Source organism: Lissotriton helveticus, chromosome 5_1, assembly GCF_964261635.1.
Source record: "Lissotriton helveticus chromosome 5_1, aLisHel1.1, whole genome shotgun sequence".
Lineage (NCBI taxonomy): Eukaryota > Metazoa > Chordata > Amphibia > Caudata > Salamandridae > Lissotriton > Lissotriton helveticus.
In genome coordinates this window covers 2053814138-2053833022 of record NC_136065.1, presented here as the reverse complement: position 1 = coordinate 2053833022, position 18885 = coordinate 2053814138, and the positions used below count along the sequence as shown (strand labels likewise).

At 50.2% G+C, this 18885-nt stretch overlaps 1 protein-coding gene across 1 annotated transcript in view; it reads right to left on the bottom strand.

The window, feature by feature from the left end:
• LOC144756274 (carnitine O-acetyltransferase-like) overlaps nucleotides 1-18885 on the bottom strand; it is a 177215-nt gene that overhangs the window by 58543 nt on the left and 99787 nt on the right. The window contains exons 4-10 of the mRNA XM_078645930.1: nucleotides 17175-17228; nucleotides 16140-16305; nucleotides 10440-10614; nucleotides 9488-9666; nucleotides 8986-9086; nucleotides 8656-8775; nucleotides 7063-7185 (exon numbers count right to left, since the gene is read on the bottom strand). Coding sequence (XP_078502056.1) covers nucleotides 7063-7185; nucleotides 8656-8775; nucleotides 8986-9086; nucleotides 9488-9666; nucleotides 10440-10614; nucleotides 16140-16305; nucleotides 17175-17228 — 918 coding nt within the window. The remainder of the gene's footprint in view (nucleotides 1-7062; nucleotides 7186-8655; nucleotides 8776-8985; nucleotides 9087-9487; nucleotides 9667-10439; nucleotides 10615-16139; nucleotides 16306-17174; nucleotides 17229-18885) is intronic.

The window sequence follows — 18885 nt, the reverse complement described above, 5'->3', positions numbered from 1 at the left end:
GAGAGCGAGCGAGAAACAGGGTGAGTAAGGGAGATGAACAGCTAGAGAGGGAGAAAGAGAGGTGCGGAGACTGTATGAGAGAGGCAGGTAGACGTCACCAGCAGCAGTGCTGACGCTGTCCCCTTGGGTCAGTAAGTACTCACACAGGTCAGTGTGAGAGGCACAGCCTTTCAAGTGCTATGTTATATAGTCATCCTAAATACAAACAAAACTGTTTAAGCAAAACAAATTGGACATTAAAATGAAGCGTAAAAAAAGAGAAATGAATGCTAATCCGAAATGCAGTTTTAGCTGGACCCCTTGAAGCACTGACATTTTACTGAAGCGCTGAGTGTGGCGTAGTCTTAACATCTAAATAAGAGGACAAGTTGAGGCATAAGGTGCACGGAGGGCAGTGGAAAGGGCAGGGGGCCATGCCTGGAGAGGTATGTGTGCCCCGCATAATTCACAGGGTCAAAACCGAATCCTGCTTCCTGGCTCACCTCTGACCTAGCTGTGGAACTAAAGTAGCGCTGTCACCGGATCCGTGTCAGAGAAGCGCTGCAGCACACATGAGAACTTTAAGCCTAATTTCACAAAGAGGCACGGGTTGAGGCAAAGAGAGAATGCACCTGTGGCTTGAAAGTAATGGCGATGGTGCTTGTGATTCCAAAGAACACAACCCCGTCTGTTCCTTCAAGGGCAAAGCCCAAAAATTGCAATAAATGGTAAGAAATCAGCACCCATCCAAGAGGTATTTTTTCAGTAGTTTCAAATGTCCACAGTACACATAAAAGTGCACGATCTTGTAATAAATAAATCCGGACTTCTGCAAGATTTTCTTTTTCAGGTTCTTTATTGTGGTAATCCAAGACAAGAAAAAATCCAAGAACACATATGGATTTCCTTCTTAGCCGACGCGTTTCGTCTCAAACACTGAAACTTCTTCAGGGCTAAGGATGAAACATACAATGATTACACACTTTTCAATCAATCATAACATTTGTATAGCGCGCTACTCACCCGGAAGGGTCTCAAGGCGCTTGGGGGAGGGGTCCGCTACTGCTCGAACAGCCAGGTCTTGAGTTGTTTCCTGAAGGCGAGATGGTCCTGTGTAAGCCAGAGGTGGATGGGGAGGGAGTTCCATGTCTTGGCTGCCAGGTAGGAGAAGGATCTTCCTCCGGCGGTGGCTCTTCGGATGCGTGGTACGGCGGCGAGGGCGAGACTCGTGGAACGTAGCTGGCGGGTGGGCGTGTAGAAGGTTAGGCGGTCGTTGAGGTACGTGGGTAAGGAGCCTGAACGTGATCCTTTTGCTGACGGGGAGCCAGTGCAGGTCCCTCAGATGGCCGGAGATGTGGCTGCGTCGGGGGATGTCCAAGGTGAGTCGGGCGGAGGCGTTCTGTATGCGCTGGAGTCTTTTCTGTAGTTTGGCTGTGGTTCCCGCGTAGAGGGTGTTCCCATAGTCCAGTCGGCTGGTGACGAGTGCCTGGGTGACCGTCTTCCTGGTTTCGGTCGGGATCCATCGGAAGATCTTTCGGAGCATACGCAGGGTGTTGAAGCACGATGAGGAGACGGCGTTGACTTGTCTGGTCATCGAGAGGGAAGAGTACAGGATGAAGCCCAGGTTGCGTGCGTGGTCTGTTGGCTTGGGAGCGGTGCCCAGGGCGGGAGGCCACCAGGAGTCGTCCCAGGCGGAGGGCGATGGTCCCAGGATGAGGACTCCTGTCTTGTCTGAGTTCAGTTTCAGGCGGCTGTTCTTCATCCACTCGGCGACGTCTTTCATCCCTTCGTGTAGGCTCGTTCTGGCGGTGGCGGGGTCTCTGGTGAGGAAGAGGATCAGTTGGGTGTCGTCGGCGTAGGAGATGATGTTGAGGTTGTGTTGGCGTGCGATGGCTGCAAGAGGTCTCATGTAGACGTTGAAGAGGGTGGGGCTGAGTGATGATCCTTGCGGTACGCCGCAGATGACTTCGGTGGCCTCGGATCGGAACGGGGGGAGGCGGACTCTGTGTTCTTCCAGCGAGGAACAAGATGATCCACTCCAGTGCCTTTTCTTGGATACCGATGTTGCAGAGGCGTTGAACTAGGGTGCGGTGGCAGACTGTGTCGAACGCTGCAGAGAGGTCCAGGAGGATGAGGGCCGCTGTTTCCCCGTTGTCGAGCAGGGCTCGGATGTCGTCGGTGGCTGCGATGAGGGAGGTCTCGGTGCTGTGGTTGGCTCGGAAGCCCGACTGCGAGGGGTCGAGGGATCCGTTCGTCTCGAGGAAGGCTGCAAGCTCTCTGTTGACGGTCTTCTCGATGACTTTGGCAGGAAAAGGGAGGAGCGAGATGGGGCGGAAGTTCTTGAGGTCGGTGGGGTCCGCTGTTGGTTTCTTCAGTAGGGCGTTGAGCTCGGCATGCTTCCAGCTCTCCGGGAAGGTGGCGGTGTTGAAGGAGGAGTTGATGACGTCTCGGAGTTGGGGTGCGATGATGGAGTCGGCCTTGTTGAAGACGTAGTGGGGGCAGGGGTCGGTTGGAGATCCGGAGTGGATGGTGTTCATCGTGCGGGCTGTGTCTTCGGTGGTCACCGTGGTCCAGGTGCAGAGGGTGGCGGTGGGGGGCGTTGGTTCGACGGTTGGGTGCGTGGATGGTGCGCCGAAGCGGTTGTGTATGTCGGCGATCTTGCGGTGGAAGTACGAGGCGAGAGAGTTGCAGAGATCTTGTGAAGGAGTGATGTCGTTGTTGCCGGTGCTGGGGTTGGAGAACTCCTTGACGATGCTGAAGAGTTCCTTGCTGTCGTGGGCGTTGTTGTCCAGTCGTTCCTTCAGTGATTTCTTCTTGGTGGTGCGGATGAGCTGGTGGTGCTTGCGGGTGGCGTCTTTGAGGGCGGTCATGTTGTCTGTGGTCTGGTCGAGGATCCAGGCTTTCTCGAGGGTGCGGCAGTTCTTCTTGGAGTCCTTGAGTTAGTCGGTGAACCAGGAGGCTTTCTTGCTTCTGCTGGGAGGGTTCTTTAGTGGCGCGAGGTCGTCGGCGCAGGCGGTCAGCCACTGCGTGAGGTTGCGTGCTGCTTCGTTGGGGTTCGTTGTGCTGGCGGGTGGGTTCTGGCTGAGGGAGGTGGTGAGCTGCTCGGCGGTGATCTTGCTCCAGCTCCTGCGAGGAACCTGTGCTGGCGGGTGGGTTCTGGCTGAGGGAGGTGGTGAGCTGCTCGGCGGTGATCTTGCTCCAGCTCCTGCGAGGAACCTGTTGCGGGTGGCGGTGGGTCGTGGTTCTTCTGAAGCTGAAGTGGACGCAGCTGTGGTCGGTCCAGTGAAGTCCGGTGGAGTGGCTGAAGGTGATATGCTTGCTGGATGAGAAGACTGGATCAAGCGTGTGGCCGGCGTAGTGGGTGGGGGTGTTGATCAGTTGCTTGAGTCCGAGGTTGGCGAGGTTGTCCAGCAGGGCGGCGGTGTTGCGGTCCTTGTTGTTCTCCAGGTGGAAGTTGAGGTCCCCTAGGAGGATGTAGTCAGCGGAGCGGAGGGCGTGCGGGCTGATGAAGTCCGTGTTGTCTTCGCTGAATTGTGTACGTGGTCCCGGGGGTCTGTAGACGAGGGTGCCTCTGAGGGTCGTCTTTGGGTCGGTGTGTATCTGGAAGTGGAGATACTCTGCGGCGGCGGTGTCGTTGGAGTCGGTCGTGATGCGGATGGTGTTCTTGTGTACGATGGCGATGCCTCCTCCAGTCTGGTTGACGCGGTCTCTCCGGATGATCTTGTATCCGTCTGGGATGGCGATGGCGATGTCGGGTGCTGAGGAGGCGTTCATCCAGGTTTCTGTGAGGAAGGCGACGTCTGGTGAGGTTGTGTCGAGCAGGTTCCAAAGTTAGATGGCGTGTCTGTGGATGGAGCGGGTGTTGAGCAGGATGCACTTGAGGTGGCTGTTGGTGCTCGGCTTGGTAGCTGTGGTGCAGGTCCGGAGGCAGGTGAACTTGCAGGCTTGACAGGTGAAGGGTCCGTGGGTGCGTCTCGGGGTGGCTCGGTGGCAGGCTCTTGGTCGGTCGGGTTTGAGAGCGATGAGGGTGGCGGCGTCGTAGGTCCGACGGGGGCCAGGGGTCCTGGCGCTGGGCGCGGGCCAGGCGCGGGCCAGGCGCGGGCGGGCGCAGACGGGCTTGCCTTTGGCGCGCCCGCTGCGCGTGAACTCTGCGCGTACGTGCGGACTCTGCCATAAATGGAGAGTGGGGGGGGGGCGGGGCGAGGGAGGAGCAGCTGGGAGGCGGGAGCGGGGTGGCGAGTGGGGGGGGGAGCGTGCGAGGATGCTGGAGGGAGCGGGGGTGGGGCCGCGGGGGAGCAGCGGCAGGGAGCGGGGTGGGGCAGGGAACAACGATGGGCAAAGGGAGAACGATAAACGGCAGAAAATAGACAACGAGAACCAAGCAGGCACAGGGACAGTCAGGGACAACAAGCAGGCACAGGGAAAGTCAGGGACAGCTTACAAGTTACAGGGCAACACGAGGAAACGCGCAAACAGCGAGAAAACGGCAGCAGAAATACAGCTAACAACACACAAGTTACAGGGCAACACGAGGAAACGCGCAAACAGCGAGAAAACGGCAGCAGAAATACAGCTAACACAGGGACGGGCAAACCAAGACAGGGGCAGTCTTGACTCGGCTCAGCAGCGGCGGCGGCAGCGGGAGGAGAACGGGCACACTCGGGGTGGCCACGCGGCAGGAGGAGCGACCGGACTGACCAGGTCAGGTCAGGTAGGTCACAAATTTCAGAACTCATTTAGAAGTAATGCTTTCACTATCTTATGTGGGAGGACATCATTACATGTCACATGGTTATAAGTTCTCTAAATATATAATGAAGAACTCAGATCAGTACTTTCCATATAGACAGGTACTGTTGTGCAAACAAAACAATATTAATGTGAAGTATCATGGTCTATAACTTTCGTATAAGAACGAGAATAAATAATCTCTATGGTGATAGGTTGCTGCTTAAACTACAGCGTGCTCATTGTAATTAAATGTAATTTATTGTTATATGCTTCTTTAGAAATTACCATAATATGCTGCTTTCAAGAAACTCTACCGAGATGCACTGATTTTTTACTATTACTCAATGTTTGAGGTATGCAATTGGTTCTTGTTTTCTGAAACTCTTTTTTTCTCTTTGATTAATAATGTATGGAATGACTCTATTCGGCACTATGATTCTTGTAGAGGACTTTTATGAGTACCTCAGCTAAATAATTCTGTTTCTCTTTATGAACAGTGCTTCCTTCTGTTCTGTTAAGTTTTCCGATTTTTTCAAGTTAAATTGCTAACCAACTTGGATAAATATAGTAGGCCAAACACACTTTAGGTGTTTGTTTATTCTTCTCCTATTGTTTTTAACTTAACTGTATGTGTACATGTTGAAAAGTGTGTAATCATTGTATGCTTCATCCTTAGCCCTGAAGAAGTCTCAGTGTTTGGGATGAAACGCGTCGGCTAAGAAGGAAATCCATATGTGTTCTTGGATTTTTTCTTGTCTTGGATTACCACAATAAAGAACCTGAAAAAGAAAATCTTGCAGAAGTCCGGATTTATTTATTACAAGATCGTGCACTTTTATATGTACTGTGGACATTTGAAACTACTGAAAAAATACCTCTTGGATGGGTGCTGATTTCTTACCATTTATTAGAACTTTAAGCGTGCAGCCTTTCCTACAGGAGTCCCGGCAGAGGTGTAACTAGAGCCAAATTTCAGAGGGTGGGAGGGGCTATGAAAAATTTGGGGGTTGGGGGAAGGGGGTTGACTTCCAGCAAAATGCAGAGTGGAGATGCAGGGGCTCCAAGAAGTAGTGAGAAAGCAACAAAGCCTCATTAACAAGTAAATAGTCTTTTAAAGACCTGTGAAGTACTTGGTGTGGCTGTGTGTGTGCCCAGGAAGCTGTCTCAGCCCGGGGGACACACATGTCCCCCGGACCTAGCTGAGGAAGTTAAAGTTAGAGCTGACACCGGATCAGTGTCAGAGAAGCGCTGCAGCACGCATGAAAGAACTTTAAGCCTGCACCTTTCCTACAGGAGGCCCGACGTTGTTTTCAGGCTAACAAAGCAAAAGTGTCAAGTCCTCGCAACAGTCCCATCCAGAGGAGTCTCGTCACTACCCTTACCTCCTCATTCAAGTACCAGGCGCACTGTGGTAACGTGCAGCCAGCCAACCCGTCAATTGCCGAACAGGTCGCCGCTGCGATGGGAAGTACAACAGTGCAGCCGCCTCTGACAAATGGCGACTATGGCTTCCCGTAAACAGCCGAACGTGAGTGTGATGAAAGCTGAGAACTGACGGGAATAACCGAATAGGAAGGAAAGCAGCGAATGGATGTTATTGCCTATTCAGCTAGAATAATAAACACAAGATCTGTTGAAGAACCGCCTTTATTATTCCGTTTTCGTGTATTTACTCGAGAAAATGTTGTGCTTGTGTTAAAATGTAGTTTTTAGTGGGAAATGTAGATTGCGGTAAAACTACAACAAGATAACAGAGGGCACACTGCGCGCCAAAGGCAGATTTGTGGACAAGATTTCAGACGGGGCGAGACTCGCACTGCGTTTACCTTGCGGGAGCGAACAGCAGCGCCATCTGTTTCAAAAGCGCGTGTGATAACTACAAACAGATGGCGCCGCTGCTCGCTTCCGCAAGGCAAACGCCGCACATGAACGAGGGCCCATTGGAAACAGTGCAGAACATGCACGAGTTTCCAGAAAATTCCGGAGAGATTTCAAGAGATCCCTCCAAAGCAGCGCTTGCGTGCCGCGTAGGCGATCCCTAAAAAACAAAACTAGGACTACAAAAAACTGGAGAAATTCAGACACAACCACTAAATGGCGCTATAATGAACAGCATGTGAATCCAGAAAACATTCACGCTACAAAGGCCAATGTCACAAAGACCAGAAGCTTACGCCTTCAACCATCACTCTTTCCCACTGGCTTGTCCCCTGGGGAAGAAAAGGGACTTCAAAGATAGCTTTTCCTACCTAAACCTGCTTCCCTTTCTAAAAAGTTCTCTTTTCCTTTCTTCTGGAAAACAACAGTTTAATTCCCAGTTTTTTCTTTTCCACAGCTACTCAGATATATTACCTGTAGTAGGCGAGCTGCAAGCCCATCTGCAGGAAGGAATCTGTGCTCAGTCCATTCTTCTTGGGGAGATCCTTGCCAAAGCCACGATAGGTGAAGCAGATGATGTCCAAGTCATTGATGAGTCTGGAAACCAAAAATTAGAGAGGGTTACTTATCTGTAACAGTGAATTTCCAGCATGTGTCATCTACATGCTTTCAGATGACGTGCGATGGAAGCAAATCTGATTGAGTAAGACGTATTGTGCATCCCATAAACTAAACCGTCTCTTGGAGTCAACCAGCAACTCACCAAACAAGAAACCAAGTAAATGACTTTAATCACAAAAAGAAATGAAATTGCCTTTTCCCGTATTAAATTTGCACACACCCTTTTTTAACTGTTTAACCCCTTCGCTGCTGGCATCAGCCAACGGCCGTCGCGCGCACTACCTTCTGCCCCGCCCACTGCGCTGGAATTCCCGCCGCGGTTAAGAAAGATATCTTAGATTTAAATTCCTCAAAAACTGTTTCCCATGAATGGCTTCCTGATTAACGTTTGTGCAAAATGGAAAGTTGTTTAATAAAGAACAGAGGGTCAGTGCCAACATAATACGGGGTGACTGAGTTAGCACCATAAGACACTTTCTTGTGGAAAGATTTGTGAAACAAAAAAAAGGCAAAACATTGCTTCAGTCTCCTCACACCACCTGGTGCAAGCAGAACACACATGGGTCAGTGCAGTGGACCAGAGCATCTTGCACTTTCAGCAAATCGAAAAGAGGATGGAGGGATCAAGTGCACAGAATTACATAGTCGAACCGCAAATCAACCAGTTCAATACCCACAGTACGATGGAGATAATCTAGGACACGTGTGAAAGAGAAGCACAGCAGGCAGAGGCGGAAACAAGTGTTTTTGCCTGTTGGTTTAATCTAGAGTGAGGGTTTGAAACCAATGTTATAAATTAATTTGAACAGGGTCAAGATTCAAGAGAATCAGGAGGACAGGAGAGAGAAAGACGCCACTTAGATGATTCTGTATGCTCTCCACATATGTTTGCTCTTCCTGGATCAGTGTACCCCAGGAGTCTGTCAAAGATCCTGCACTGAAGAAGGTAGACCTACAAATGTCACAACTCAGCTGCACTACCACTGCAATATCTTAAGACTTGGTTTGCAAGGGGAGGAGAAACAACTAGGAACATACCCCAACATGAACAACTTTCATCTCTAGGACACCACAACATTTTATAGAAACATTAAAGCATGAACTTGTCAACAACCCAATCACTCTGTGTGCAGGGTCTAGGGTCTGTCATCTTAATCCTTGGGTCATCTTTTCTCAAACAGGTGGCTATATTCTAGAGCGTTTGACCACTCAGCACACCACAGCAAGCGCCTACTTGGCAGACCCATATTTGGTGCCCAATCTTCTTTAGGGTGTGGGGTATCTTATTAGTACAGATACACAAGTGTAGCCATCTCTGTTCCTTTGAAGACCTGCAAGTCCAGGATCTGCTGGGTGCACAAGCTCTTTGACCGGCTAATCCTATTCCCATCCCCATCCTACCATTTATGTTTCCTTCCTCAATGGCCACTAATCGCCAAAACTCACATGTCAAGGTTTTGCTTAGCATGTTCAATGTCCCTCTTTATTTCCGGGGTGATGTAGAAGTATAGCTTCTTGGGCATCGGCAGTCGCGTCATAGGGGATCGTACGGAGTCTGGGCTTTTACTGTGAATATAAGAGAGAAGAGATTTCACTACCATCTTCACACATTAGAATTGGAAAAAAATTGGTATTTTAGGTAGAAAGGTCTTAAAACAAAAGAGGAGCTTTCTAAGGTGAAAGAGCAGAAAGTTAAAAAATCAGAAGGATTCAGCAGGTACAACTGGGAAACATCAAGTGAAGGGCTTAGTGTGACAAAGTTTGCTGTTTAACTACCAGTATTCCAGGACGTGATCGAGAATGGTGGCAACAGGTGGACCTTCAGCAGTGGCTGCCTCGTATATCAGCCCGCAGGAGCCATCTTCGCCCACAATGAACTGTAACAGAGATAGGGACAAAGGTAGAAAGAAAGTATTATGGAGGCGAAAATAGAGGATGGGGTAATGAAATGCATATAGGGTAAAGAAAAGGGCAGAGATAACTGAGAAAGAACAACGAAACCTAGACAGGTAGGTGGACAGCAGGAGAGAAAGAATATCATAAATGTTTTCGACCACTACAGTTTTTCAAAATGTAACACATTGTCTTTGTACCCGGTCTGAAAGTGGTTCATCCTCGTTACAAATCCTTGCTAAAGGAGTTTCTATCATACTACATCATAAAGTAAGAAGGCTTACGTCTGCCAAAGGTCGAAAAAGAAAAGCGACTTACCTGTAATGCTGGTCAGTAATCATCATTAAATTAATGTCTTTGTACCCAGATGTACACCGGATCTCACCTGCAGGGTCTTGTCAAACCAGCGGTTACCACTGTTGGAGTAGCTGCCGCCTCCGTGCAGCATCTGGGCTGCCATGCCACTGGAGTATTTGCCCTCAGCCATCTTGAGCACAGAGGCGTCAAGGCACACGGTGAAGATACTTCGCTGGATGGCGCGTACAGAGTCCCGGTTCAGCTTGTCTGTCAAAGGGAAGAAATCCATGGTGGTGATGGCTTCACTGAAGATTCCCAACATCAAACTAAAGACATGAATCATCTACCACCACACAAACACCAAGGCATCAGGCACACTACATACCCCTCCACCCCATGTATTGGCTGGCCATTTTCCTACCCAACTTTACTCTGGGTGTTTGGTCTGCCAACAGATGTTTTACGAGCTCTAGTGGTCTCCCCATCTTTCCTTGGGGTGCTGGAGGGCCACACAAAACATGTGGACAGGCCTACATCACCCAATCCATTCTTTTCTCTTGGGTGGTTTCCAAAGATGTAGACACTCACACCTTCCACATTATGAAAGTGTAGTAGGACAGTCTAGAAAGGATTGGTTAGACTTTTTTGCCTGCCATTTAAGGAGTGTTGTGCATCTAGGTCTGACAAGGCACTACCCGTGCTAAGTATGCTGTTATGCGGTTACTGTTTCAAGGGTGGTTTAGGTCTAACCTTTCTACAGTATTCTAGGCCCGTCTGCTTTCTCTGCTAGAGCACGTTTCACGCTACCCTACCTCATCCCAGAAACAATGTTCAAAATGCTTTCTCAAGAGGATCTGTCCCTGAAGTTTTAATTGGTCCTTTTATGGTTTTATATTCCTCAGATTCTGGTAGACCTATCCTCTAATCTTCTATTTGTCCATGTTTCTCCCTGTCTATCTGCACAGTGTTCTACACCAGTCTCTGCCTACCTTTCCTCAGGTGTTAGCTCTTGGGTGTTGGCGGGCCCAGTTTCTCCTCACCTTTCATCAGGGTGGTGTAGGCTTGGCCCCAGGTGCGACGATGGTCGCTTGTCAGTATTCCCAGAGGTTCTTTGTCAGTCTTCCAGGAGTTGTTACGGATCTGTAGTAACTGTAGCTCGATCTGATCGACTGTGAGCGGAGTTCCATCGCTGTTATATACGTCCAGCTGAAAAAACTGTAGCGAAAGGGAAAAATTAATTATGGACCCCCTGGAACAGAAAACCACTTTACTCCTGAAATAGGGATGTTAAAAGGGATCTCTAACTCTATTTGAGGGAAAGGAGGTTGTAATGAATCTGCCTCTTCCCCATGCATTATTGGGACTTGGAAGGATGTACTTTTATTTTAAAAACGTTTAATAGCTACAGCTGACTGTCACCATGTCCAGAATTGGGTACCTCGTGTACGAGTATTAAAGCATCAATCAATCAGGAGTTTGTTAAAGCGCGACTACTCACTCGTAAGGGTCTCAAGGCGTTAGGGGTGGGGGTGGGGGTGGGGGGGGGTGGGGGGGTGCAGGTTCCATTCCATCAAGGAGGGGGTCTGTCGAAGAGTCAGGTTTTGAGGTTTCTTGCGAAGATGGGGAGCGATGTTGTCTGTCTGAGGTGGAGCGGAAGGGCGTTCCATGCTTTGGCCGCGAGGAAGGAGAAGGAGCGGCCTCCCGATCTGGTCTTTCTGGTGCGGGGGACCACAGCGTAGGAAAGCTGGGCTGATCGTAGGGTCCTTTGGGGTGCGTGGAATTTGAGTCGGCTGTTCAGGTATGCTGGTCCGGTGCCGTGGAGGGCCTTGTGTGTGTGGGTGAGCATCTTAAAGGTGATTCTCGCCTCGACGGGGAGCCAGTGGAGTGTGCGCAGGTGCTGGGAGATGTGGCAGTGTTTTGGCAGGTTGAGGAACATTCTTGCGGCGGCGTTCTGGATGTTCTGTAGCTTGCGGATGAGGTTTTTGTTTATTCCGGCGTAGAGTGCGTTGCCGTAGTCGAGTCTGCTGGTGACCAGGGCGTGAGTGACTGTCTTTCGGTGTTCGAGGGGGATCCATTTGAAGGTCTTACGAAGGAGGCGGAGGGTGTGGAAGCAGGAAGATGAGACAGTGTTGATCTGGCCGTCCATTTTGAGCTCGGAGTCCAGGATGATTCCCAGGTTGCGTGCGTGGTCTGTGGGGGTTGGCGGGTTTCCGAGGGCGGTGGGCCACCAGGTGTCACTCCAGGCGTCGGGGTTTGGGCCCATGAGGAGTACTTCTGTTTTGTTGGTGTTTAGTTGTAGGCAGCTGTTTTTCATCCATTTGGCGACGGCTTCCATGCCTTCTCGAAAGTTGCGTCTGGCGGTGTTGGGCTCGTTGGATAGGGAGAGGATGAGCTGGGTGTCGTCTGCATATGACACGATGTTGAGTCCGTAGGTTCTGACGATGGGGGCAAGTGGAGCCATGTAGACGTTGAAGAGCGTCGGGCTGAGGGAGGAGCCCTGGGGGACTCCGCAGGTGATAGGTGTGGGGTCCGAGAGGAAAGGGGGGAGTCTGACCCGCTGCGTCCTGCTGGAGAGGAAGGAGCAGATCCAGTCGAGGGCCTTGTCCTGGATTCCTGCATCGTAGAGTCTGCGTATTAGGGTGCGGTGGGAGACTGTGTCGAACGCCGCTGATAGGTCGAGGAGGATGAGGGCTACTGTTTCTCCTTTGTCCAGTAAGGTGCGGATGTCGTCTGTTGCGGCGAGGAGGGCGGTTTCCGTACTGTGGTTTTTTCTGAAGCCGGATTGGGAGGAGTCGAGGATGTTGTGTTCTTCAATGAATGTGGCGAGTTGGCTGTTGATGGCTTTCTCGATGACTTTCGCTGGGAACGGGAGCAGGGAGATGGGTCTGTAGTTTTTGAGGTCGGTGGGGTCCGCTGAGGGTTTCTTTAGGAGGGGGTTGACCTCGGCGTGTTTCCAGTCGTCGGGGAATGAGGCGGTCGCCAGGGAGCGGTTGATGGTTTGGCGGAGCATGGGTGCGATGGTGTTGGCGGCTCTGTTGAAGATGTGGTGGGGGCAGGGGTCCGTGGGGGCCCCTGAGTGGATTGACTTCATTGTCTTCAGTGTGTCTTCGGTGGTGAGGGCTGTCCAGTCATCAATCGCTGGTTTCCGGGTGTCGGGGGTGGTTGGTGAGGGTTCAGTGTGTTGGTTGTCTTCGTCGAAGTTGTCGTAGATGCTCCTGATTTTGTGGTGGAAAAAGATGCTGAGTTTGTCGCAGAGGTCTTGTGAGGGAGGGATGTCGGTAGACTCGCTGGTGGGTTGGGCGAACTCCTTGATGATGCTGAAGAGTTCCTTGCTGTTGTGTGCGTGGGTGGAGATTCTGTCTTCAATCGCTTTTTTCCTCGTTTCTCTGATGAGTTGATGGTGGGCGTTGGTGGCGGCTCTGAAGTTGTTGTGGGCTTCTGTGGATTTGGTGTTTCTCCAGGCCTTTGAGGCGGCGGCATGTGCGCCTGGACTCTCGAAGTTCGGTGGTAAACCATCTGGCTTTCTTGGCACGGGTATTGTTGTTTTTCTTGAGGGGGGCTATGGTGTTGGTGCTGTCCGAGATCCATCTATGCAGGGTTCGGGCTGTGGTGTTGGGGTCGTCGTTTTCCGCGATGGTTGGGGTGGAGTTGTTGAGTGAGGAGGTGAGCTGGTCATCGGTGATTTTGGTCCAGTTTCTTTGTGGAAGCAGGTGCTGGTGTCTGTGGATGGTGGGTGTTCTGAAGGTGAAGTGGACGCAACGATGGTCGGTCCATGGGAGTTCGGTGGTGTGGCTGAAGGTGATGGAGTTTCCTGTAGTGAAGAGGGGGTCGAGGGTGTGTCCTGCTGAGTGCGTGGGCTCGGTCACGATCTGGCGGAGTCCAATGTTGTGGAGGTTGTCCAGGAGGGATGTGGTGTTGGGGTCCAGTTGATTGTCGAGGTGGAAGTTGAGGTCTCCCAGCAGGGTGTAGTTGGTGGATGCAATGGCCTGCGGGGAGATAATGTCCGTAATGGAGTTGGCGAAGGGTCCGCGGGGTCCAGGGGGTCGGTAGATAAGGGTTCCTCGGAGGGCGGCGGTGGGGCTGGCCAGTATCTTGAAGTGAAGGTGTGCCATCAGTTCTGTGGACTCGTCAGGGAGTGTGCTCAGGCGGAGGCTGGATTTGTGGACGATGGCGATTCCTCCTCCTGGGTGGATGGGGCGGTCCTTCCTGGAGATCTTGTATCCTTGGGGGATGGCGATGGCGATGTCTGGTCCCGAGGTGGTGTTGGTCCAGGTTTCGGTGAAGAATGCTATGTCTGGGGTTGTGCTGTCGAGGAGGTCCCAGATTTCTGTGGCGTGTTTGTGGAGGGATCGGACGTTGAGGAGGATGCATTGCAGGGTCTTCCGTTCGGTTGTGTTCTTGTGGGCGGGTTGTGCTGGATCCGTGTTCTTGGCGGTGCTGTAGGTGTGCCGGCAGCGGTGACAGCAGAAGGGTCCATGGGTGTCGGCTGGTGATGCTAGCTTGCAGTTGTTGTTGCAGCCTGGGTTGAGTGCGTGGAGTGCTGCTGGGTCGTAGCGTTGGCGGGGCGGAGGTCCAGGGTTCCTGGTGCTGGTCGCGGACGGGTCGCAGACGAGCGCAGACATGCTTGCCTTTGACGCACCTTCGGTGCACCAGCGGCGCGCCCGCAGCCCGCCGCCGCAAAGCGGCCGCACAGTGGCCGCCATTAAGTAGGGGTCGAGGAGGGCTGGACAGCTGGGAGGCGGGAGCGGGGAGGGGCGCTGGATTGGGCCGGTCGTGCTGGGGGGGAGGGGCCGCGGGGGCCGCAGAGGCGGGGAAAGGTAAAGGGAGGAAAGAAGGGATAAAGAAAAAAGGGAAAATAAGCAGAAATAAGGCACAAAAGAGCAGAGATGCAGAAAAGAGCAGAAAGGAGAAAGATAGAAAGGGTAAAAAAACGAGTGAAAACGGGTGAAGGAGCAGAGGGAGAGAAAGGGAAAATGGGCAAAAATAAGGCACAAAAGAGCAGAGGTGCAGAAAGGTGAAAGATAGAAAGGGGAGAAAAAGGAGTGAAGGAGCAGCAAGAAAGAAAGGAGACAGAGGTCCACTGGACCACCAGGGATGAGGCGCAGGGAAACCTGCGGGTGGAGGAGGGCCTCGATCACCAACACTCAAGAGTGCAGGGGCAGGGGCACCTCACTTAATGGTGGAGCTGCGAGGGTTGGAGAGCAATTTCACTGACAATGAGTCAGTGGTTTTGCTCGCCTGTCCCCGCAGTGGCCGCCATTAAGTAGGGGTCGGGGAGGGCTGGACAGCTGGGAGGCGGGAGCGGAGCTGGATTGGGCCGGTCGTGCTGGGGGGGGGGGGGGGGGCCGTGGGGCAGCAGCGGCGGGGAAAGGTAAAGGGAGGAAAGAAGGGATAAAGAAAAAGGGGAAAATAAGCAGAAATAAGGCACAAAAGAGCAGAGATGCAGAAAAGAGCAGAAAGGAGAAAGATAGAGAGGGTAAAAAAACGAGTGAAGGAGCAGAGGGAGAGAAAGGGAAAATGGGCAAAAATAAGGCACAAAAGAGCAGAGGTGCAGAAAGGTGAAAGATAGAAAGGGAAAAAAACGAGTGAAAACGAGTGAAGGAGCAGAGGGAGAGAAAGGGAAATGGGCAGAAATAAGGAGCAAAAGAGCAGAGGTGCAGAAAGGTGAAAGATAGAAAGGGGAGAAAAAGGAGTGAAGGAGCAGAAAGAAAGAAAGGAGACAGAGGTCCACTGGACCACCAGGGATGAGGCGCAGGGAAACCTGCGGGTGGAGGAGGGCCTCGATCACCAACACTCAAGAGTGCAGGGGCAGGGGCACCTCACTTAATGGTGGAGCTGCGAGGGTGGGAGAGCAATTTCACTGACATGAAAGTTGTGATCAAGTTAGAATCCTTGGAGAAGCAGTCATGTGCCTGGGTCGAGGCACGCAGGCGCACGCATTGTGCGAAGGAAGCAACACTTAAAGATGTCATGCACCCCGTACCCCGTATTCCGGTATGGAGTACCCATTCCAGCACAACAGGTGCATGTATGCATCAGCCTGGCTTAAAGTAGCTGCAGGTGTTACTAGTGAAAGGGACACAAATATCTATCCTAACTACTTCAAACCTCCGCCAACTATGGTCTTATGTATTTGCATTCTTCTTGGAAATTATTGAACAGTTTTTAAACTAACCTCTTTCAACATTACTCACAACCTTCAGAGCTGCACTACACATGAACTTCACTGACTCCTATATTCAACATTATGGCTTCTGCCCACAGCAACCACCTCTCTCAATTCTAGTGGTTGTCTTTGTCAGTGCAGCCATGATACAATACACTGGCAGCCATGGTTTTCAGAGAACCTAGCAAATACACAGAGACAGCTACACACAGAGTTCCAGTTACTCCCTAACAGGTGCAAATAGGCCATCAAAGTATATTTTTACATTTATTATAACAAATAGAAATATCACACACATGTATTCTGAAAACCTGAAGCTTTAGTCAAGGGGAGCTGTGAATTTATCTGCTCTTGACTTGAGCCGCAGCAATGAACCACCCATCAGAGACCCAACTACTAACATGGCGCTGCTAGGTGGTGTAATGGGGAATGGCAGTAAACCAAGCACTATCTACCCTAAAACCCACCAATGTTTCCAAGGATGAGGCTGGATAAACGCCTCCACTTTTGCTTCCTGCACCTGGATCTGTGCCTCCCTCTCGCTCCCCAACACCCACCTTTAGCCTATTTTTACCTGGTAGTTTCGGACTACGGTGACGTGCGTGGGAGGCCGGCGTGAGCGGGAACAAAGCAGCACGCTGTCATGTTTGGGTCCCGGAACACGGCAGGAAGAAAATATCTTGTTGTACTGGTCCAAGCAGAGGGGACGGCCTCGCATGTACTCTGCCAGCAGGGTGTGCCTGGGAAAAGGAAAGAGAATTGGAACAATCAAGACAAAGGAATCTCTTCTTCTGCCCTTTATTCAGGACTTTTCCCCAGTCTCCTCCAACAGTCCTTCCTCTATCCCATTTCTTCAATCCTTTTTCCCGACCGATTCTACTGATCAGACCAACGCCTCTTACTCAATTTACAACAGACCCCCTCTTTTTGTCTATGTGTCCTATTACATTTCAGTACATTTCTCCAATTTTCAACATCCACCTTCATTCAGACCAGCCCATTCCTCTTCTGGTTGTCCATTCCCCCATAGCCTCTAAGTCAAATTCCTCCCACCCCTATACACCATCTCTCCGTTACTCCTTCGGTTCATCTCTTCAATTCCTTCTTTGGTTCTCTCACCACTTACACCCATTTTAGCCCATATGCCCCATTCACTACACCAACAGTGAAAGCAGCTGTCAACCGGCTAGGGGGATAGAGGTTGCCTTCCATCCACTCTTGTGCAAGACACACGAAAAATGCTGCTGCACACTGCACTGAGCCAGTGTTGGACTGCTTCTGATGAAATATGCAGATTGTTCTTCATGGCAAATCCCAGAACCCAGGCGCACGCTGGAGACATTTTGCAAATGTTATCAGCAATGCTAGCCAATTTTATTGATCACCCCGTATATTTGTTTTTTTGGTACTCTATAAACATATCAGCAGGTACGTGTCTGATTTCCTTACAAACGTGATATATCCCACTGCCCAACACCTGCACACACGCCAGGTTCCTGGCCTTCCTCAAAACCATCAGGGCTTTTTACATGTTTTGCACCCCACCCCTGGCTTGTCCATTGGTGTAATAGATGACCAGACCATGTCTGATGTAAACTTCTTTACATACCGGTCCACCTTGGCCTTGAAATCCAACATCCCGGCGATGAGGTTTGCAGCAAACCTGGAAGAGTAATGGAGAGAGATGGTAAATGAAGAGCCCAAACATGGTAAAGTTCTTGCTGTAGACAAAAGTAAGGGCCAATGAAGCAAAAACCTTGTAGAACATCACCCAACATCAGTCTACACTGTACAGGTATTGAGGCAGAAACATTCAACTCTTCTGGAATGTTTCTGTGAGGCTTCACTATCCAATCAGTACTGAAAAGCCCTAGCTTTAACTGTAAGGCCAAACAACTGGGGGCTGGCTCTAATCAGTAAGGCTGAGCCTAAAGATGAACAAACCAAACAGATGTGCCAATACTGATAACAAATTATTTAAGATCTCACAATGTGCATCCTAAACTCGAAACAAAATTCGGGAAAGGGTATTTGCTATTTAATAGCTTTTTATTAGAAACATTTTCTTATATTTTTCAAATTCAATACATTGTACAATAGAGCTTTTTCCAATATTCAAATGAAGAATAAAATTTCTAAACATACATTCAATCATTCAAAAGGACAGGCATATCACAAACGACCACAAGCAATTCATACACTCAAAGAAAAAGGGAATTGGTCATATCCAATGAAACAAACAAGAAGTGGAAAAAGGAGAGCCAAAGTCTACTGGTGATTTCCAATAATAATAAAGTGCTAATGCAAACAGTACATTCCTATATATCAAACAGTTTCCTTCTAATTCATTGCAGATCGATGTTGCCAGGTAATGTACAAAAGGGTGTGGGTTCCAGGTTAGGCTGTTTGAAATACCCGGATACTCAGGTAGACTGTATATGGCAGGGCCTACGCGTTTCGAATCCCACTTGGATTTTTATAGGGGATTCTCATCAGGGCCTATTGTAGGAATCTAAGGAAATTGAAACAAGAAAAAAGAAAAAAGAAGAAAAAAGAGACACTGGTGAAACACATCAGGGAGCACAGCTTTGCAATACAACAACACAGTCATCGCCTAAGCTTACCAGAATGCTGCTGGTGTGGTAGCCTTAAGGTGGACAGACTGACTGGTCAAGGAGAATCCTATCCTAAAGGATGTAAGAGTGACAGTGGAGATTTCAAATTGTACTTCTAGTTAGTATCACTCTAGTACCCATGGCACCCGTTTTCCACTGCGACCGCCGTACAACCAAGTAAGTGTGCGTCCATTACTGGCCTCCCTGTTTCCCCCTAAGTCCTAATATACTTCTAATACGATCCTTTCCTTATTGTGTGCCTTGTTTTTAGAATGCGGCCAAATAACTACCGGACGTACTTCAGCAATCCTGACGTCTGAGTTAAACGCGGGTACTGCAGAGAGTCCGCATTTACCCGGTACGAATATCATGAACTGCCTTTAAAGTACTTGTTGTTGTTACTCCTCTAACAGCCCGTTCGTAATTTTTGTACCCTCAGCCCTTTCTCCAGTCAGGCTATTCACCGCACTACTAGACACGGCAGATTTGACGGCCAAATCCTGACCGGAAAGACACTTTGAATACTATAATGTCAACCGAGTGCACCTTTGGCTGAGTGCACTCCTTTAGCCCCGCTGCATTCATTTGATCAGCAGCTCCTGAACGCATTTTTAGTACAGGACATGCATAATCCTGGCTGCGACGCTCTGCTAAATCCAATTTGTTTATCACTCTGTATTCACAGTTTTTACTATTCTGCAACCC